This window comes from Eubalaena glacialis, chromosome 5 (genome assembly GCF_028564815.1).
Source record: "Eubalaena glacialis isolate mEubGla1 chromosome 5, mEubGla1.1.hap2.+ XY, whole genome shotgun sequence".
Lineage (NCBI taxonomy): Eukaryota > Metazoa > Chordata > Mammalia > Artiodactyla > Balaenidae > Eubalaena > Eubalaena glacialis.
Window position 1 is genome coordinate 36035226 of NC_083720.1, and position 23864 is coordinate 36059089.

Consider the following 23864-nt stretch of genomic DNA (forward strand, 5'->3'; position numbering starts at 1 on the left):
GAAACACAAAATGGCCAATAGTAAAAATAATACAATTAAATAATGTTTTATTGATAGAAATGCCAAAATATAATTCATTTGATGTATGTTATTTTCTACTTTGAGTATTAGCCATAATTTGGCAATTAGCCATTTTATCCAATTTAAAACTGGAATTTAATTCTCCCAGACATATTCTTTCTATTTTACCAAGTGAATAAAGCTTGACTTCTGTTACCATATTCAAACAGTTTCTAATTTCTCAAAAAGTTGCACTCTAAAAATCATATGTAAATATTTTAAAGCCTTAAATATATTTTCCTATAACAATTATGTTATATATAGTTACATAGATAAATACTATGGAGATTTATATGATACAATATGAATTCAATTTTAGAGGTAATAGGAAAGCATAGCCTCAGTCAAACTTGATTTATTCATCCTTATCTAAACCCTGAACTTGTCTCTGGATGCTTTTAAATGGCTATGTTGACAATATCCTTCTGAGGGATTCCTCATTTTGTCAATCATGTAGACATTATCCATATTAGTTGTCTAGAATTTTCTTTTTAAAAAGTTAACCATACATAAGAAAAATGGAGGTCTTGGGGTACAGAATTCATATTTTTAAGCACTTAATACGCATCTTTCCAATTCCATCCAGCAGACATATGAGTTCTGATAATGTGTTAGGCACAGCAGCAAATAATCAATACCTTTCACTTACATTATTTCTATTGATCGTTACTTCACCACTAAGAGAGGGGTGTTCTTATTTCTATTTTAAAAATAATGGAGTTCAAAAAGTTAAATAAGTGACAGGATAGGGTTTGAACCTTGATCTGCCCGATTCCTAAGACTATGCCATAATTATTCTATGCTGCCTTTATACAAGCAAAATCTTTTTCAGTTTGTTTACCAGAAGAGAGATAACCCTGGCCCTGGAAACTCCTCTGAAACTCATTTTAAACTCCACTAACAAGATGGCCAACAAAATGGTTTTGTTTGTTTTTATATAGGTATATGGCCATTATTGATCCCTTGAAACCCAGACTGTCTGCAACTGCAACCAAGATTGTCATTGGAGGCATTTGGATTCTAGCATTTCTACTTGCCTTCCCTCAGTGTCTTTACTCCAAAACCAAAGTCATGCCGGGCCGTACTCTTTGCTATGTGCAATGGCCAGAAGGTCCCAAACAACATTTCACGTAAGTTAACGCTCTATTACAATTGTCAACTAAATGTATTGAACACTTAATGAACTACAGGTTGGGAGCAACAATTACATAGATAAGCCATAGACATTTCCCTCAAGGGCTCACACATTACTTGGGAAAGAGACACGTAAAAATACTATACTACAATATGATATAGTCAATTAGTTTGTATAAGTTACAAAGGTTTCTAACTGGAAAAATGTGAAGACCTCTATGTGGGGTAGCTCTGGAGAGTTTCTGGAGGAGCTGATAAGATCACTGGAAATGAAAGTGCAAAGGAAAGCCAGGTTGTTATCCACTGAGAAACGAGCCAGAAGGGAGGAACTGAAAACCAAAGGTGCAGATTGCTCTTCTAAGAAGCCTGGCTGAAGGGAAAGGAAGTCTTAGTAGGTTCTTGGTTGTGTTCCTTTGTTTTAGCATTAAAGAAACTTAAGCACTACGTTAGAAAGGAAATAGGAATGCTATATGATAGAATTTGATATTTCATAATTTGAACCCACCTTAAGAAAAGCAAATAAAAAAACATAATTGTTCAATTGTTTGCATTTTGTTTTTTATGCTGACCATTTAAATTTTATTTCAAAAAATTCTTATTTAGTGAACTATTTTTTCCTTTAAAAATAACAAATGACACAAATACAGTGATCATCTTTTAAAGCAGCCATTTTATCAGACTCTGCTCTACTCAGAGTCCAGATTTTTAAAGAAAAACATTAAGAAGTACTTATTAAAGGAAAAGCAGTCAGCAGTTATTAAACTGAGGACTGCATTCTATCCATTATATACTATTAATAATTCTTAGGTTGTATGATAACAAAATTAATTTAATCAAAATAATAAAATTAAATTATTTGTTGACTTAATTCCCCATTGGCTTTAAGTTAATACTTAATAAGCTATCAGGTTTCAGAAGTCAAGAAGATTTAAGACTCCCTTTACCAAAAAAAAAAAAACTGGGATTGAGAAGACTAGCATACCAAACTCTTTAATTACTTTAAAGCCTTCATAAGATAGTAGAAGCCACCCAAAAGTTTATACAAATTCTAATTTGGCTATTATATTATTGGTTGCCCTTCTAGTCCTCCCTAATTGCATCCTTATAATTTTTATTGAAAGCTATGAAATCCCAAAATTTAGTTATAATTTATAGTATAATAATTTTGATGTGACTAACACACCTGTGTATTATTTACCAAATTCAATGATGCAATCAAATGTACCATGACTTTGGAAAAATGCCAGTGTGACTCAGAGCATTTAGTCACATTTTTTTCATTTGGATGAAGAATGATTTATTTCAAATATGACTGATGTTGTAGGATATATGTAATAGTTTTACACAGGAGAAAATATGTCAATTGATCAGTTTAATCTGTCCCATCTCTTTTCCTCCGATTATACATTTAATTAGGTTAGCTCAATGACTACCAAGCAGAGAAAAGGCATTCATCCTGAGCTTCTATGCAAGGGAGAACGTGTGTAGTTTAAATGAGCACTACAGTTCAGCTATAGTTTTCATACACAAAGTAAAGATTGGCAAAGATGAACTGGTAGCATTTGGATGATTGTAAGTGACAATAGCATAGTATTGTGATGGATTTGTGAAATGAGGACTTAAAGAAAATGTGGGAATAATCTTTGGCATGTTCAATTATGACTTAAAATGGAATGAATTCAAAGTCTTACTATTTCATTCCAATACGCTCTTCAGCATATATCTTTCTTTTTTCTTACAGTTACCATATTATTGTTATTATACTGGTGTACTGTTTCCCATTGCTCATCATGGGTATCACATACACCATTGTTGGAATCACTCTCTGGGAAGGAGAGATCCCAGGGGACACCTGTGACAAGTATCATGAGCAGCTAAAGGCTAAAAGGAAGGTACTGTTTCATATAATTTATCCAGCATTTGTGTAAAAAGAAGGGAAAAAACCCAGTTATGGCATTTTAATATAATATGATTTGATGCTTGACTCCTACTTTATTCCTGTTTTTTTCTTTTTATCAATTTTTAATTTTACTTTCCTTTTATCTTCTATAAGCCACTGGCCATGTACAATATCAGTCTGGGATATTGTTACTTCCTCACAGAAAGACTTTTTATTACCTTTTGCAGAGTATTCTGCAATTACACCACGTGAAACTTCTGAAATTTCACTGTTGGAGTCCCAGTGGATTTTATTTCTGCAGCTCTAGCTATCTTTGTCCTTTATTGAACAGAATGCCTCTGATGTACTATATAGTCTTTCAGAAGTTTCATTTATCCCAGGAATGGTATCTTTCTTAGTATGTGCTATAATTCTGTAATATCCATTTATCTATCCCTCCCTCCTTCCCTTCTCCACACCTCCTCACCGTTCCTCCCCCTTCCCTCATCTGGTGTCTGATTAAGAGATGAAGTTACATTAAAACCCTTGTACAACTTATTGGGTGACATGATAAAACCTATTTTTGAACAATTCACATTAAACAAGAAAACCTATAAAAATTATCATAGTGATATTTTACTAGGATTATTTTTTTCCTTTAGTTTTTTTCTGACTATCATTATGTGATTCAATGAGTGAGATATTTTAATAAATTTGTGCAGTTAAAAGTAATCTTAAAGTCATCTATTCCATCTTCCTCTCTCCAATTGATGAGTACCTAGTGCAAGTCAGAGAAGTTTTTCCAAGGATAAGCGAGACATACTGATTATGGCAATTACTGTTTATTCCAATTATGACATGGACACTTACCTACAAACACTCACTTAACAACAATCAATCAGGTTTTAAAAATCTAGTATAGAAAATGAATTCTATTTTAACACTAATATGTTTTTCCTCTGTTATTGACAAGTGTACAAAGCTTATGTTGGGTTAACATTTTATCATGATGTCTAGTATTTGAAAACAAATATTTTTTCACGTATATTTAGTCATTTCAGCCTAATATATATATATATAATTTCATTTTATTTCATTAAAAATGAAGTGCATAACCCCACTCCTGGGCATATATCTGGAGAAAACTATAATTCGAAAAGATACATGCACCCCAATGTTCATAGTAGCACTATTTGCAGTAGCCAAGACATGGAAACAACTTAAATGTCCATCGATAGATGAATGGATAAAGAAGATGTGGTACATATATACAATAGAATACTACTCAGCCATAAAAAGAATGAAATAATGCCATTTGCAGCAACATGGATTGACCTAGAGATTATCATACTAAGTGAGGTAAGTTAGAAAGAGAAAGACAGATACTATATGATATCACTTATATGTGGAATCTAAAATATGACACAAATGAACTTATCTACAAAACAGAAACAGACTCACAGACATAGAGAACAGACTTGTGGTTGCCAAGGGGGGTGGTAGAAGAGGGACTGGGAGTTTGGGGTTAGTAGATGCAAACTATTACACTTAGAATGGATAAAGAACAAGGTCCTACTGTATAGCACAGGGAACTATATTTAATATCCTGTGATAAACCATATTGGAAAATAATATGAAAAAGAATGTACATATATATATGTATAACTGAATCAGTTTGTGGTACAGTAGAAATTAACACAACATTGTAAATCAACTATACTTCAATAAAATATTTTAAAAATGCAGTGTACAGTGTCTTTACCACATTAAAAAAAAATCATAGAACTAGCAGAACTTCAGTAACATGATCATCTTATAATTTTGACCCTCATTATCTAACATTTTACTCATGTTGCAAGATACTCTTTGGGGGGGCAGTATTTTCTAACAGCTATGTTTTAGGCATAATCACATTAAATAACTGATGTGATGGTCTGCGTACTATTTTTCAGAATAATTTGTCTTTGTATTTCCCACCTAGTTTCTTGTCTTTTATTTCTTTCCTACTACTTTAAGTATTTTTAAAATATTTTTCCCCTGTTTAATTTTAGTAAAATTAAAATAAGTCCAGTAATTATAGATTATAGTTCCTTTTCCTTCATAGTCATGTAATATTTTTCTAGGAAGAAATGAAAATTTAATCTGAGTGCTCCTTTATATTTTTGAGTTGAGTCCCAGAGGGAACAAAAGAAAGAGGGAATGTTTTTGCATTTGCCCCCATATAACGGATGAGAGTAAGGCATAAGTATTACATTTTTACTTCATTACTCTATAATTTCAAAGTATAAATATCAATTCAAACTGAGACTGTGACTCTTCTAGAATATTTCAAAAATTAAGACATTTGGGCTTCCCTGGTGGCGCAGTGGTTGAGAATCTGCCTGCTAATGCAGGGAACACGGGTTCGAGCCCTGGTCTGGGAAGATCCCACATGCCGCGGAGCGACTAGGCCCGTGAGCCACAATTACTGAGCCTGCGCGTCTGGAGCGTGTGCTCCGCAACAAGAGAGGCCGCGATAGTGAGAGGCCCGCGCACCGCGATGAAGAGTGGCCCCCGCTTGCCGCAACTAGAGAAAGCCCTCGCACAGAAACGAAGACCCAACACAGCCATAAATAAAAATAATAAATAAATAAATAAATTTTAAAAAAAGAAAAAAATCTTTAAAAAAAAAAATTAAGACATTTAAAAGTTCTTGTCCATATTTCTTTTTCTCAGATTGTGTTCTGGGCTGAAATAGTATAAAATGACATTTATGACATGGACTTCTCATAATAAATCACTTTGTCCTTGTATTTCTTTCACAGTCACTTATTGATATTACCATCAGTATCTCAGAAATAACACCAATTCTGCTCAAAAATTTAAAATTCCACAATAAAGACATCTCTTCTCTTAATTTCTTTTTTAATCTAAAATTTAAATATGGTCTGGTATGGATTGGAATACAGTTGTTTCTAGTAATCATGCTCTTTTCATATTTTAGTATGACTACTTAGGTCAAAGATATGCATCTTACCCTGGATGGGCCATTTAATTATATGCCGTCTCCTAGAGAATACATCTTTGGTATTAACAGATTGGACTTGAGAGTTAAGAGAGTATTGGTTACAAGAGTGCGAACTCCTCATGACAGTTGGGAAAAACAACTCCATAAACAACTCTGAGCCAGCGTACTACTAATAAAAGGATAGCAGTTGTTGACGGAAGCCCCACATATACATGAACAAGAATAAAGAAAAGCTTAAGACATTTTAGTCAAATCACTGAAAAGATCTTTGCAACTATTGAGAAACATTGCTTCCATTTCTCTTTTCCCACAATCTTCAGGAAGTGTGTTCAGTTGCAAGCCCTGTAGATTAAATTCTGTGAAGAACAGCCAGAACTAAATTACAGGTCTATTTAGAACCTAGCATGTCTTAAATTGAAGCTAATATGAAACTTTCAGATAATTTAAGATTAACTGCCCCCACTCAAACTTTACATTTGTCTTGCCTAAGTATATAAATAGTTTGAAAATAATACCAGTGGTTCTAGCCAGTACCAGGTCAAAAGACTAAATATTAGTTTGGAGAAATAAGGTAATACCTCTAGAAATATGTGCTTATCATTAAAATTGGAATGTTGAACCTGAAAATCAGTATTAAAATTCTATGGCTGCAAGCAGCTTATTAAACTCTAGGAGGCAATTTGTAGGACTGTCTAACATTTAAGTCCCATATGTAGAACCAGTCTTTCCAAAAGAGTTAGCAAGCACACTAATATACTCTTTCTTATATGATGTATTTTACAATTTCAAAGCACTTTGTACACCTCATAACTGAACCAAAGGTATCCTTAACTTACAGTAAGTTTTCTGAGTTTTAAGATCCTGTATGCTATGTACCCATTGGCTTTAAATATGTCTACTTAAATATGTATATTGAAATAATAATGCCTCTTTAACTTCAGAATCCCTGCACTTTAAATAACAGTATCTTCAGATAGTAGAAAAATATAAAATATCAATTAATATCACACAATCCCCAAAGCCTTGGCTAAGGTTAATTCTGTTGTTTTTGGTGGTAATTGGTTAATATTCTTGCCAAAGCGCTCCTTCAGGAAATATGTACTATTCAGTACATTGCTATAAAATTCAAATTGAAAATTAAAATTATAATTTTTTTATAAATTTCTAGGAGAGAATGCTCTTCTAACATTATCCTCTTTTCTGAGCATTATTGTATTAATGCTTACATTCCAGTGTGAGAATAATTTAGTGCATAGAAAAAGAAACTGAACTTTGTGTATTTTATTTTACTTATTGTCAGATATAGTCACAGATTTTGGCTACCTATTAAAACCTTGGCTAAAATACTATAAATGAAAATTATTATTAAAGCTATCTATTAAAGTCATAATAATTATACAGCAAAACTTGAAACCTTCTCTCTTTATGTAATATACCACATGTTGGCATATGAAAAGTCAGATTTTAATATATAGTGTTCAACTCATAAGCTGATTTAAAATACATTTGCAGTTTTGAAAAGACCTATTCTAGAATGGTATATCTGATCAGAACCTAAAATTTCATGAACCCCTTGCCTTACTGCTGTTCTTTAAGGCAGCAGATTAAAATCTTGCCACAGTCAAGAAACTGGCAAAAAGCTTCCATCCTGTACATGGTGCTCTTTCTCTCTCATTTTTTACTTAAAAAAAAAAAAAAAAAAACAGGAAAATGCATCAGATTTGTGTAAATGAGGATATTCCAAGAGGGCGGCCAGTTTTGCTTTATGATCTTATGAAGGAAATTTGTGACCTGCCATATATATATATGTGTATATATATATATATCCCAAACCAGTAACAGGACTTTGTTTATATTGCAAATCAATATTATCTTTACCTTAAAATTTTTAAATTAAAATCAAATTCAGTGTAAAATTGAATGTAGAACTCATTTCCAGACATTTATATCTGACTCTCATTTTACTTCTTTTAATTAATAAAGAATTTTTATTTAAGACAGCCGTAGGTTTTATCAAGATTTATAGTGAAGGTAAATTACATTAAGGATAAAATCAGTTTCCAAGTGACCTAAAGTTGCTTGTTTTTTTCTATGTATTAATTTAACAAGAGATACAAATGGCAATTTTCCTGTGATGACATTTAACTAATGCTAAAACATCTCAACCATAGGAGGGAGGGAAAAAAAAACAGTTACTTTCAAATTTTTCAGATTTAGCCTATAAAGCCCTTACTCTTGGAGAATATCCATTTTAAAAAGGTGAATCAAGAATTTGATACCATATTTTATTTTCTGTGTTTTAACATTTACATCACATTTTATGATATTAATCTGAGTGTTTTTCCTAACCGTTGTCTTCCTTTACTATCCAGCTGTAGCAAATAAAGTAACATAAAATGTATATATTTTTCTAAGAGAGCACTTACTGTGCAATATCAGCAGTGGTAAATGTCAGAGTACTTGGGAATCTGCCGAAACGCTGACCTTGAGAATAAACTAGAATTTTTCTGTCTAATTTTCCCCATAACCAAGTTCTTTATCTCTATGTACTTTGCTTACTATGTTGCAATAAAAAATAATTAGAATTATCCATATGACTTATACTTCAAATAGTAATACATTATGTAGATGTACAAGCTTATATACAATGCAGTATAGCTCACCTATCTGTGTCCTTCTCTCATTTCTACATCTCCATGACACACTACCACTTATTTCCAGGCATTTTTATCCAATAATTTGTCATATTATTAATCATAAAACCATACATCCCTTTTAAAATATATCCATACTTTAAAAATACATACCTTGTGTATTCTACTTTCTTTTAAAAATGTATATTATTGGGACTTCCCTGGTGACACAGTGGTTAAGAATCTGTCTGCCAATGCAGGGGACATGGGTTCGATCCCTGGTCCGGGAAGATCCCACATGCCGCGGAGCAACTAAGCCCGTGTGCCACAACTACTGAGCCTGTGCTCTAGAGCCCGCGAGCCACAGCTACTGAGCCCGTGTGCCACAACTACTGAAGCCCATGCGCCTAGAGCCTGTGCTCCACAACAAGAGAAGCCACCGCAATGAGAAGCCTGCTCACCACAATGAAGAGTAGCCCCCACTCGCCGCATCTGTAGAAAGCCTGCACACGGCAATGAAGACCCAACGCAGCCAAAAATAAATAAATAAATAAATTTGTTTTAAAAAATGTATATTATCATCCAGGTATAAAACCAACATTTTAGTAGTAGATTTTCTAGGGAAATTAAAGTCAAAAACCATGAAATTATCTTTTTAAGTTTCTGTCATGTATAACACAATATTTCCCCAACAAAGAAAAATAAATATTGTAAGCACTTTTATATAGAAGTTCCTAATTTTTTACCAAGTATTTTTCATTAAGATATTTTGAGAAAAGTTTGTATTTTGGCTGATAAATCAAAGAACACCATTAGAACATATCTGCTTTTTATACTCCTGAAATTATATAAATAGTTTAATTCATCAGGATATAATGAAAATTTATCCAACTGGGTATTTCAAAACCCCATCGTCTTAAAGGAAAATAACTAAAATCAAAACAAAGTCAAAAAACACCTAAAATTTATAACAGATATGAATAATATTATCACGAAATACTTCTAATTGAAGCAGTGAAGTGTAAAGAAAACTAACAGCTGTTCATTCCCTCTCTCTAACTTCTACCCCACCAGGGATACAACCTGCAATCAGGTGTACCGCCTACCTCTAAGCTTTGCATCGATTGCAAATGTCACTTGCTTTGATTAAATCTTCTCCCTAAGTGGCAGTGGATAGGAATTATTTTGAAAAGCCTAGAAAAGTTTCTGTGTATTCCTTTCTAGTTTGCTACAGTACTTGAGAAGTGGAAATGTTTATTCCTTTCGAAAAATATACGAAAAGATAGCACTTTAGGAGGAAATATCTGCAGCCCTTTAGTGCGTGGCAATCACTTGAAAAGATTCCTCTATGGATTACCCACTAATATTTCTCATGCTGCAATTATAGGTGCAGGGAAGATTGCAACCAAGTTTACACAATGTGGATTTCTCAAAAGAAAATTAAGTTTAGCATATGAAATCAATAACAAGTGCTACACCATCAACATAGAGAAATTTGTTGCATTTCTATACACTAATAGCAAACTATCAGAAAGAGAAATTAAGAAAACAATAACACTTACAATTGCATCAAAAAGAATAAAATATCTAGGAATAAGCTTAACCAAGGAGGTGAAATACCCGTACACTGAAAACAATGAGACAGTGATGAAAGAAATTGAAGAAGCCACAAATAAATGGAAAGATGTTTTGTGTTCATGGATTGGAAGAATTAATATTGTTAAAATGCTCATAGTACCTAAAGCAATCTATAGATTCAATGCAATTCCTATCAAAATTCTAATAGCATTTTTCACAGAAATAGAACAAATAATTATAAAATTTGTATGGAACCACATAAAAACACCGAATAGCCAAACCAATCTTGAGAAAGAAAAACCAAGCTGAAGGCAGCATGTGTCCTGATTTCAAACTATATTACAGAGCTATAGTAATTAAAACAGTATGGTATTGGCATAAAAACAAACGCATTTATCAATGGAACAGAATAGAACCCAGAAAAGAACCCACACATACATGCTCAAGAAATTTACAACAAAGGAGCCAAGAATATACAATGGGGAAAGGACAGTCTCTTCAATAAATGGTGTTGGGAAAACTGGACAGCTACATATAAAAGAATGAACCTGGACCACTATCTTACAATTCTCAATACTTCAGAACATGCTCTTGTGTGTGAGAATAGTATCAATTATTGTCGATTTTATAAAATCACTCTTTATATGGATAGATTAGATTAAATCAAACTCTTCCAGTGGTTTCATAATGTGTTTGTTGTGTAAAATTTAGAAGTAGCTGAAGTTTATTTATGTAAGTTGTGGAATGAGACTCCAGTATTATTTTCTAGATGTTTTCCTGTTATATCTACCTCCATTTATTGAGTAACCCATCTTTTCCAACACTAACTTAAAATGTTACAATTATCATATTCTAAGTTCTCCAATGTGTTTGAGACTCAGTCGCCTTTCTACTCTGTTTTATCTGGCTGTTCATGCATTATCACCATACTGGTTAAATTAATGAAGCTTTATATGTACTTTAATATCTGATAGGGCAACTCTTCACCTCTATTTACTCTTTTTTTCCCAGAATTTTCTCAGTGATTCTTGTTTATTTTTACATATAAAAATTCATAAAATCATTTTGTTTAGTTAAAAATGATTTTTTGTTTATGGAATTAGATTATATTTATTAACTTTGAGAGAATTGGAAAATACATATCCAGAGAAACATAGAATGGGTTGATGAATGGATAAACAAATGGCATTCTTTTATGTTACTCTTAGACAATTTAATGTAATGACTGGGAACAGGGACTCTTATTCAGTGTGCCAAGTTCAAATGTTGACTCTGGCACATACCTTGGGGAATATAACCTATCTGAGCCTCAGAGAGGTTACAATCCCTATAAGCTGAAATGAAAATAATAATAATGCATATACTATGTGGTTGTATAGGGATTAAATGAGGCAATACGTGTTAAGTACTTCAAAAAGTGCCTGGCACATAGAACTGTTCTCAGTAAATGGTACCTGTTACTTTAGGCACTTTACTGTGAATATATATGCCAGTACTGTGAAGATAAGAAAGCATCATGTGGTAGAAAAGTAAAGAGGTATAAAACTGGCCATTTATCTTTTTAAACATAATATTGACCTACATTTTACAGTGAGTCACAGTTTCAAAATAACTTTCACATGAATATTATTTAATTCTCACAGTATCTATGTGATTTTTTCTTGTTTTACATAAAAATGAAATTGAATCTCAAACTCACAAAATTAATAAGTGGCAGAACTTGGACTTGAATCCTGGACAAAAGTTTTTAGAGTTGAGTTCTTTTAGAGAACTGGCTCAAAGGACCAGGTTTCAGAATGATACTTTACTTCTGAGTATTTATATTATACAAGTTGTATTCTCATACATAGACTGTACTGATCTTCACAATATCCCCAGGAGGTAAGCCTGGTGGAAACTATTTTCTTCCATTTTTAACAAATCAGGAAACTCAAGCTCTTTTACCTTGCTTTAGTAGTTCTTAATGTAGACTTAACTAGACTGTTTGAATAATTGAAATTCCACTTATCTCAACAACAATATATCATTTAATATCCATTTACAATTCTTCAGTTTATAATTAAACCTCATTTAAAAATAAGTTCAAGTACTGTTAGAGTATACAAAAAAATAGAGGAGGAAAGAATAAGGTACTTTAAAATTAGGTTAAATTAAAATGATGATTGGTAATGTCCCTAAGAAATGTGGGGCATTTTATCACAGGTAAATTCCCAAATCTGTTGTAGACTACTGAACAAGAGAAGTGCTGTACTCACTATTGTCTCCTCAGTGCCTAGCATAATGATTTCTGGATGGATGGATGGTGAATTAATAAATGATTGAAAGAATAAAGTTTTGTGAATCAGCTGCATTCTCATTTTATACATAAGAAAATGCAGTCATGTGATGTGACTTGCTAAAGGTCAAAAATCTTTAAACGGAGAACTAGTTCTGGAAATTAGGCTTCCTGAGTTCCAACCTGATACTCTGCCCCTAGACCCAGCACACAGAGGAAAGATTTTAGTCTGAATCTTCAGGACAAAGTTCATGTCTTCAGGATTATATTATATCCTCAGGACCAAAAATGAGGTCTACTTATCTTTTGCTGAATAAATGAAACTGTTCTTGAAAGTTTTCCTTATTTTGTTAAATAAAAATATTTCTTAGCCCTGCCACTAGTAAAATAATATAGGACTCTCCCCATTATAGATTATTGATATAGTATTCCAGTAAACAAAAAATTCACGTTAGTAAAAAGAATTTACACCATGCATATACTTTTGTTTTTACAAGGGTTTTCTATATCAGTTTGCTAGACGTTAACACATGTATTTTGTGATCAATAAACGGGTGCTAATTATTGGTGATAATGATTATATTAATTTAAAAAAATTTTTTATTGGAGTATAGCTGCTTTACAATGTTGTGTTAGTTTCTGCTGTACAGCAAAGTGAATCAGTTATATATACACATATATCCACTCTTTTTCAGATTCCCTTCCCATTTAGGTCACCACAGAGCACTGACCAGAGTTCCCTGTGCTATACAGTAGGTTATCATTACAGTAGGTTGTCCATTTTATATATAGTAGTGTACATATGTCAATCCCAATCTCGCAATTCATCCCACTCCCCCCGCCCCCCTTGGTAACCAAAAGTTTGATTTCTACATCTGTGACTCTATTTCTGCTTTGCAAATAAGTTCATCTGTACCATTTTTTTAGATTCCACATATAAGCCACATTATACGATATTTATCTTTCTCTTTCTGACTTACTTCACTCTGTATGACAAACTCTAGGTCAATCTACGTCACTGCAAATGGCATTAATTCATTCCTTTTTATGGCTGAGTAATATTCCATTGTATATATGTACCACATCTTCTTCATCCATTCCTCTGTTGATGGACATTTAGGTTGTTCCATATCATGGCTATTGTAAATAGTGCTGCAATAAAAATTGGGGTGCATGCATCTTTTTGAATTATGGTTTTCTCTGGGTATATGCCCAGGAGTGGGATTGCTGGGTCATATGGTAGTTCTATTTTTAGTTTTTTGAGGAACCTCCATACTATTCTCCATAGTGGCAGTACCAATTTACATTCCCACCGACAGTGCAAGAGGGTTCCCTTTTCTCCACATGCTCTCCATCATTCATTATTTGTAGATTTTTTGATGAAGGCCATTCTGACCGGTGTGAGGTGATACCTCATTGTAGTTGTGATTTGTATTTCTCTAGTAATGAGTGATCTTGAGCATCTTTTCATATGTTTTTTGACCAACTGTATGTCTTCTTTGGAGAAATGTTTATTTAGATTTTCTGCCCATTGTTTGATTGGGTTGTTTGTTTTTGTGATATTGAGCTGCATGAGCTGTTTGTATATTTTGGAGATTAATTCCTTGTCGGTTGCTTCATTTGCAAATATTTTCTCCCATTCTGAGGGTTGTCTTTTCATCTTGTTTATGGTTTCCTTTGCTGTGTAAAAATTTGAAGTTTAATTAGGCCCCATATTTTATTTTTGTTTTTAGTTTCATTACTCTAGGAGGTGGATCAAAAAAGATCTTGCTGTGATTTATGTCAAAGAGTGTTCTGGCTATGTTTTCCTCTAAGCGTTTTACAGTATCCAGTCTTACATTTAGGTCTTTAATCCATTTTTAGTTTATTTTTGCATATGGTGTTAGGGAGTGTTCTAATTTCATTCTTTTGCACCTAGCTGTCCTGTTTTCCCAGCACCACTTATTGAAGAGACTGTCTTTTCTCGATTGTATATTCTTGCCTCCTTTGTCATGGATTAGGTGCTCATAGGTGCGTGGGTTTATCTCTGGACTTTCTATCCTGTTCCATTGATCTGTATTTCTGTTTTTGTGCCAGTATCTTACTGTTTTAATTACTGTAGCTTTGTAGTGTAGTCTGAAGTCAGGGAGCCTGATTCCTCCGGCTCCATTCTTTTTTTTCAAGATTGCTTTGGCTATTCAGGGTCTTTTTTGTTTCCAAACAAATTGTAAATTTTTTTGTTCTAATTCTGTGAAAAATGCCATTGGTAATTTGATACGGATTGTGTGGAATCTGTAGATTGCTTTGGGTAATATAGTCATTTTCACATTATTGATTCTTCCAAGCCAAGAACATGGTATATCTCTCCATCTGTTTGTATCATCTTTGATTTCTTTCATCAGTATCTAATAGTTTTCTGAGTACAGCTCTTTTGCCTCCTTAGGTAGGTTTATTCCTAGGTATTTTATTCTTATTGATATGATGGTAAATGGGATTGTTTCCTTAATTTCTCTTTCTGATCTTTTGTTTTTAGTATATAGTAATGCAAGAGATTTCTGTGTATAAATTTTGTATCCTGCAACTTTACCAAATTCCTTGATGAGCTATAGTATTTTTCTGGTAGCATCTTTAAGATTTTCTATGTATAGTATCATGTCATCTGCAAACAGTGACAGTTTAGTTCTTATTTTCCAGTTTGGATTCCTTTTATTTCTTTCTCTTCTCTGATAGCCATGGCTAAGACTTCCAAAACTATGCCAAATAAAAGTGGTGAGTGGACATCCTTGTCTTGTTCCTGATCTTAGAGGAAATGCTTTCAGCTTTTCACCATTGGGTATGATGTTAGCTGTAGGGTTGTCACATATGGCCTTTATTATGTTGATGTAGGTTCCCTTTAAGCACACTTTCTGGAGAGTTTTAATCATAAATCGGTGTTGAAAGTTGTCAAAAGCTTTTTTCTGCATCTATTAAGATGACTATATGGTTTTTATTCTTCAGTTTGTTAATGTGGGGTATCACATTGATTGATTTGCATATATTGAAGAATCCTTGCATCCCTGGGATAAATCACACTTGATCATGGTGTATGATCCTTTAAATGTGTTGTTGGATTCTGTTTGCTAGTATTTTGTTGAGGATTTTTGCATCTATGTTCATCCATGATATCGGCCTGTTCTTTTCTTTTTTTGTGTTATCTTTGTCTGGTTTTGGTATCAGGGTGATGGTGGCCTTGTAGAATGAGCTTGGGAGTGTTCCTGCCTCTGCAATATTTGGAAGAGTTTCAGAAGGGTAGGTATCAACTCTTCTCTAAATGTTTGATAGAATTTGCCTGTGGAGCCATCTGGTTCTGGGCTTTTCTTTGTTGGACGTTTTAAAATCACACTTTCAGTTTGAGTACTTGTGACTGGTCTGTTCATATTTTCTATTTCTTTCTGGTTCAGTCTTGGAAGGTTGTTCCTTTCTAGGAATTTGTCCATTTCTCCTAGGTTGTCCATTTATCGGTGTATTGTTGCTTGTAGTAGTCTCTTATGATCTTTGTATTTCTGTGGTATCCATTGTAATTTCCCCTTTTTCACTTCTAATTTTATTGATTTGAGACCACTCCCTTTTTTTCTTGATGAGTCTGGCTAAAGATTTATCAATTTTGTTTATCTTCTCAAAGAACCAGCTTTTAGTTTCATTGATCTTTGCTACTGTTTTCTTTGTCTCTATTTCATTTATTTCTGCTCTGATCTTTATGATTTCTTTCCTTCTACTAACTTTGGGTTCTGTCTGTTCTTCTTTCTCTAGTAGCTTTAGGTATAAGGTTAGGTCCTTTATTTGAAATTTTTCTTGTTTCTTAAGGTAAGATTGTATTGCTATAAACTTCCCTCTTAGAACTGTTTTTGCTGTGTCCCATAGATCTAGGATCAATGTTTTCATTGTCATTTGTCTCTAGGTGTTTTTTGATTTCCTCTTTGATTTCTTCAGTGACCCATTGGTTATTTAATAACATATTGGTTAGCCTCCATGTGTTTGTGTTTTTTATAGATTGTTTCCTGTAATTGAGTTCTAACCTCATAGCGTTGTGGTCAGACAAGGTGCTTGATATGATTTAAATTTTCTTAAATTTATCAAGGCTTGATCTGTGACCCAAGATGTGATCTATCCTGGAGAATGTTCCATGTGCACTTGAGAAGAAACTGTATTCTGCTGCTTTCAAATGGAATGCCCTGTAAATATCAGTTAAGTCTATTTGGTCTAATGTGTCATTTAAGGCTGTGTTTCCTTATTAATTTTCTGTCTGGATGATCTGTCCATTGATGTAAGTGGGGTGTTTAAGTCCCCCACTATTATTGTGTTACTGTTGATTTCCCCTTTTACGGCTGTTAGCATTTGCCTTATATATTGAGGTGCTCCTATGTTGCATACATAAATATTTACAATTTCATATCTTCTTCTTGGATTGATCCCTTGATCATTATGTAGTGACCTTCCTTGCCTCTTATAACAGTCTTTATTTTAAAGTCTATTTTGTCTGATATGAATATTGCTACTCCGGCTTTCTTTTGATTTCCATTTGCATGGAATATCTTTTTCCATCCCTTCATTGTCAGTCTGTATGTACCCCTAGGTCTGAAGTGGGTTTCTTGTAGACAGCCTATATAGGGCCTTGTTTTGTATCCATTCAGTCAGTCTAAGTCTTTTGGTTTGAGCATTTAATCCATTTACATTTAAGGTAATTATTGATATGTAGTTCTATTGCCAATTTCTTAATTGTTTTGGGTTTGTTTTTATAGGTGTTTTTTCTTCCTTTCCTCTTTTGTTCTCTTCGCTTGTGATCTGATGACCATCTTTAGTCTTGTGTTTGGGTTGCTTTTTCCTTTTTGTGTGTGTATCTATTGTAGTTTTTTGGTTTGTGTTTTCCATGAGGTTTTGATAAAGCAGTCTATATATATACAAGGTTGTTTTAAGTTGCTGGTCTCTTCGTTTCAAATACAATTCCCATTTCCTGCATTTGTACACTTCTCTTCTCACTGTTGCTGATTTTAATATTATATTTTTAATGGATGATTTCCTGCCTTTACTGTATGTTTGCCTTTACCAGTTAGCTTTCCCATTTGTGATTTTCTTGTTTCTAGTTGTGGTCTCTTTGAAGTTTTTTTTTCCCTGCCTAGAGAACTTCCTTTAGCATTTGTTGTAGGGCTGGTTTGGTGGTGCTGAATTCGCTTAGCTTTTGCTTGTCTGTAAAGCTTTTGATTTCTCCATTGAATCTGAATGAGAGCCTTGCTGTGTAGAGTATTCTTGGTTGTATGTTTTTCCCTTTCATTACTTTAAACATATCATGACACTCCCTCCCGGCCTGCAGAGTTTGTGCTGAAAAGTCATCTGATAACCTTATGGGGATTCCCTTGTATGTGATTTGTTGCTTTCCCTTGTTGTTTTTAATATTTTTTCTTTGCATTTAATTTTTGTTAGTTTGATGAATATGTGTCTCGGCATGTTCCTTCTTGGGTTTATCCTGTATGGGACTCTCTGTGCTTCCTGGACTTGGGTGACTATTTCCTTTCCCACATTAGGGAAGTTTCCGACTATAATGTCTTCAAATATTTTCCCAGGCCCTTTCTCTTTCTCTTCTTCTTCTGGGACCGCTGTAATTCAAATGTTCTTGTGTTTGATGTTGTCGCAGAGGTCTCGGAGACTGTCCTCATTTCTTTTCATTCTTTTTTCTTTATTCTGTTCCATGGCAGTGATTTCCACCATTTTGCCTTCCAGATCACTTATCCATTCTTCTGCCTCAGTTATTCTGCTATTGATTCCTTCTAAAGTATTTTTCATTTCAGTTATTGTATTGTTCATCTCTGTTTGTTCTTTAGTTCTTCTAGGTCTTCATTAAACATTTGTTGCATCTTCTCAATCCATGCCTCCATTCTTTTTCCAAGATCTTGGATCATCTTTACTATCATTATTCTGAATTCTTTTTCAGGTCAATTGCCTATCTCCTCTTCATTTAGTTGTTCTGTAGGCTTTTATCTTGCTCCTTCATCTGCAACTGATTTCTCTGTCATCTCATTTTGTCTAACTTATTGTGTTTATGGTCTCCTTTCCACAGCCTGCAGGATCACAGTTCCTCTTGCTTCTGGTTTCTGCCTCCTGGTGGGTGAGCTGGATATTGAGCTGGGCCTCCCCTTTGCTCTGCGGTTGTCACTGCCCTGTCAGGGGTATGGTGTGCTCCCTAGTTGTTGAAGTAGAGGCCCTGAGATATGTTTCTTAGCTGTGTTTCTGATCTGCGATGCGAGGTAGGCAGGATTGAAGTACTCCCACTGGGAGAGAATCCTCTGAGTATTCCTCCTCTGGGGTTGTTCACCTATGAGTGTGCTCTGTTGTGTCCCCTTTCATGCATTGTGCAGGCTCATAAAGTACACTGTTGTTGGCACTGCTGTCAGTCCCACCTTAACCTTGGGTATGCCGGCAGATGGTCCTGGTGACTCACAGGTGTTGTTTTCACCAGGCCACTGGTGCAGATCTACTGAGGTCAGGTTCCAGGACTGCAGTAGTCATGCACCTGGATCTGCTGTGGGAGCTATTGAGGCAGCTCAGACTCTGGCCTGGCACAACCCCTGCATGTACATGCCCACAAAGCCCACAGCTGCTAAAGCCAGACCTGTCTCAGCTGCAGGAATACTTGCTGTCTATTCAGATGTTCCACAGGCACTGAATTTAGGAAGTCACCAGTGGAGGTGTAACTCTGTGGTTTGCAAAACTAATTTTATCAACATCAAATATAAACTGCCTGATCAAGAAAATAATTAATAGAGATATTTCCAAGAGCCTCCCATTCTACCCCAGGCCCTCAGCTGGTAACATCAGCTAAAAATATTTTTCCTAAAAACAAAAATCCTTTCTAAAATGCAAAGAATACATGAATAATCTCTTTCTTGACAGCTAGGACACAGGGGTTGATACAGTCAAGGGCTTCCTGGCACCGAGGAGGATTTCTGCTCTGCTATAAAGATGCAAGTTTCCTGGCAAGTGAGACAGCTCTTTAATGAGGGTAGTGTTCCTCTCCACTTTATTCTAACAGGCTTAACCTTAAACAGAAAGAAAACCGAGGAAACTGTTTTTCTGTTTGTTTGACTTGAACATTTTACTCCTTTATCTCATCCCCAGTTGGCTGTTTGCTTTTGAGAGCCCTTCTATTTCCCCTTTCTCCTTTACTCCTCTTTCTTCATTCCTGCCTTAGAGGAGACAGTTCCTTTTGAAATTATTTTGCCGTTCCATCTTTACATAATCTTTGCAACAAGGGACAGTGCAGTCCTTAAAAGTGCCTAGAATGACACCTGTCTGCCCCTCACATAGTGCTCTGTAAGTGATTCTGACTCTTGATTTTGTATGATAGCTAGTTCCCGATAACCTACTGTTTTCATTTACCACTATTGATATGACCCAGATTTTAAGTAACTTCATATATATCACTTTTTTTCATTTTCATGTATCCTGAATGACAAGTGTAAATTTTACTGAGGATTTTGTACATTAGCCCAAAGAGAGAATTTGCCTCTCAGAACATAAAACTCTTTTGGCGTTTCTTTACAAGTCAGCTCCCAGGCAATTGTATGTGTCTCTCTCTCCCTCTTCATCTCCTTCCCCTTTCCTTCTCCCTCTTCACCTTTCCTTCTTGCAGCCTCTCCTCGATCTATTTCTCTGCCTCAGAAAGCCTATTCACCCATTATTTTTCAAGACAAATCCAGCACAGTTCCCATAATCCAAACTGTAGCACAGATCCTATGATTCAAATAATTCCAAACTTGCAATCCCCATCTACATCCGTTACCCTTCTCAGCAAACACAATATTCTCCATAGACCCAATTTCACTCTCCTTCAAGTCAGGAGAGGATTATAAATAGAAAACTAATGTTGTTGTTGTTGTTATTGTTGTTTCTGTCACACCAGGTTGCACATGAACCCTTTATGCATGTGATTCTAATTACTTGCTCCAAGTCTTTTCAGATGTCTTTCTGCTGCTTTCATTTTTATTTCACTTCTGAAAAGATTTCAGAGAGACTTTCACCTCTACTACTTTGCTTAAGTAGTAGATCCCCCAAAGGACTATGATTCTCTATACTTCTATGTGCTTCACGCAGTGTATTTCCAAACTTAATGGATTTTTCAAATTATTTGTATTTCTCCCAAACCTGTTTTTAACCTGTTTTTATTTGGAAATAATATTTAGATAGGTGAAATAATATACTGTAAATAGTTCTTACCTTTGGACTCTCAGATATTAGCGTCAGATTATTTCTGCCTAATTATTTCATCATTCTCCAACATGATCTGAAATGAAAATTATATAAAGTCTCTGAAATGGAAATTCCTAAAGCCTTTTGCCACGGCCACCTAAGCCCAGATGAAAAGAATGATTTTCACTGACACCTTAAAGGAACACATACATGCCTCACATATTAAATCTGTAAAGGAAAAAAGCATCCTAAAAGAACTGAAAACAATGGACAGAATAGTAGTTGCAAAACCAAGGGAATAGGAACTCCAGTAATAATTAGAATAAACAACAGGTCCTTCAAATGCTCCCCATGCTGATTAAAAAGCAGAAGATCCAGTATTAGATAATAGTTCCCTTCATACACAGTGCCTCAAGGAAATTGAAAACTAATGACTGGTGACAATAAGTTTGTATGCCACAGTTAATCCAGTTTGAACAAGAGAGTGTTCAATTTTAGACAAGCCTTCATGGAGAACTAGAAGACACTTTTTCTTTCACTTGACTGAGAATACAGGCCAGGTCTCCATCATTACAATACCTGGAACATTACAATCTAACTTCTAGACATAAGATTTCATGAGGCATCTCCTGGAACATTTCATTATCAGACCACATATTTTCACTAGGAAGTATTCAGTACAGTGAGCACAAACTCCAGTGTTTTGAGGCAATAAATAAATCAGCTTACATTTACTTAAGGATCATCTGTAATACAATGAATGGGAGATCCTAGGCCTTAAAATTCCATTTCTATTGCTCTCTTATCTTTTTCCTATAAGATATCTGAGAATTTAGGCAGCTTTGAGCAAATGATTCAAAGGTAAAGGTGTATACCCATACCTTCTTCAAGTCTCATAGCCTGAGATGGAGGCATAGTTCAGGGACATTTTGCTGTAATGATCTCATTTCTTAATGTATATAAGGCATATCAATGGCTACTCTGTTATATTCTGTGATAACAAACCAAAAAATTTTGTTATAAGCAAAAGGGACTATTTTCCACACAGGAATTTATTAATGGTATTTTAAAATTTTAGACGAAAGTCACAGAATCTCTGTCTTTGGGTAATTTAACAGCACAGATCAGATTCTCATTCCTCTGAAATGGATCAGTTTTTTCATCCAACTAAAGTACCAAGTTATACTAGTTGAGTGGGAAAAAGCTTATAGCTTTATTTATATTAACTTTAAGTAGTAGGAGAGAGAATTAATCTATTCATTTTGAATCCTTTATCCAAGAAAATTGTAGGTATACTCCAATTTGAGAGCAGGTAGATCTAGCAAATGACCTCACAACATTCCCATCGATCATGTTTCCCTACAATTCATTTTGAATAAAACTTTAATATGCACTTCATTTTATTTTTATAAGTGTGATTCCTTAAAGCTGATGAATATCCTTCCCCAGTCACGTTGATACTGGTCTCTTCCAGGTCTGATTGTTCCTTGCAACTGAGCTCCACATCTTCACAACAACACAGCTCTTCTGCAGTATTATATTTGGATTCACTTCAATGCGGGGATGGGGGTTCAAGTGGCCACAGACTGCTGACTAGGCTCACTGTCTGCACACGTCATCCAGCTACTGCTATCTTCCTCTGATCACTGTCTTCTTATGTTTTTCATCAATACATTACCTGTGTTCTAGATCCTTGGCACCTCCTTCTCAAGAGTAATCATCCCTCAATTAAACCATCTCTCTTCTGAACCATGACCTCTTTCACTTCACTATTATTCTCTTCCAAAATGTAAGCACATTCACATCTCTTCCATCTTGTGTTGTTTACATTTGCTTTCTCCTCTTGTTTACCAATCTTTTGCTCCTCTTGTTAATGCTTTGTGACTTCCAACGTATCATTCTGCTGAAACTACCCTTGACAAAGATACCTGTGCCTTCTTTGTTGTAAATTCATTGGATATATTCAGTCCTTGATCAGATTGACACAGTAGATACCTTTTCATCACTCACCACTTGAGAAGCCTCTCCTTCCATGGAATTTGCCTCCTTTCTCTCTGCAGGATATTCCTCTTTAGTATCCTTTTCTGGCTTTTCTTCCTAGACTTCAATGCTACTCTTTACCCTGGAGGCCCATTCTTCATATTTTTATAGCTTTCATATACAGTCTTATTTGGATAATTTCATCCACTCCCACGACATCAACATCTTTGAAAATTACTCCCAAATCGACATTAACATTATGCCCATATCTAGACTTCTCTTCTGAGGTTCAGGCTCTGAGCTCCAGATTAAAATTCTATTAACCATCTCTCGTCCTAACCCTATGTATAACAGACAGTTCAAAATAAGCGTGTCAAAATGAAATAACTGTCTTTGTCGAGACTTTGAAAGTCTTCTTCCCATTTCATAGAATATTACTAATATCCACAGAGTGACCAGAAAAAAGAAACTGGAAATAATCTGTAACATCTCTCTTTCCTCAACTGAAACTCAGTCAATGAGAAAGTCCTTCAAATTAACTCTAAAAGCACTCAAATATAAATACATATTTTTCTTTCCTAAGCTCCTGCTCTACTTTTGTTTAGACTACATAATTTCTTACCTAGATTAATATACTCATCAACTAAAGATCCTCCTGCCTCCATTAAATCTGATTCAAATAAAATCGATTCTACACTGCTTTCAAAGTAATCTCTCTAAAATCTGAATTTATTAATACTCTCCTTAAAATCCTTTAATGGCTTCTCTGGCCCTCCCTAATCTCACTTCAATCCATTTCTCTTACTTTCTTCATCAGCATATCTTATATTATGCACTACATCCCCAGTCAGTCAAACTATTTGTAGTACTAGAGTGAGGTGTGAGCTTTGCATATTTTATTTATGTGACTAGGACACTCTTCCCCCCACTCTCCCACTCCTTTGCTGCTCCTCTCACCTGGATATTTCCTATTTGTCTTCAAAGCTGTATCACAGGCACTTCTTCCTCTAGAAAGCCTCTTTGAAACTTCCACCCCCAATCTGCATTCAGTGTTCGTCCATGTGCTCCCATTACATCACACAGCAAACTCTAGCATGCAACTTACAACTTTACATAAGA

At 34.6% G+C, this 23864-nt stretch overlaps 1 protein-coding gene across 1 annotated transcript in view; it reads left to right on the forward strand.

Annotated features, from left to right (window-relative positions):
• The window catches only part of TACR3 (tachykinin receptor 3), a 68280-nt gene that overhangs the window by 25134 nt on the left and 19282 nt on the right, over positions 1–23864 (forward strand). Inside the window, exons 2-3 of the mRNA XM_061191198.1 lie at positions 1002–1190; positions 2936–3086. Of these exons, the coding sequence (XP_061047181.1) occupies positions 1002–1190; positions 2936–3086 (340 nt within the window). The remainder of the gene's footprint in view (positions 1–1001; positions 1191–2935; positions 3087–23864) is intronic.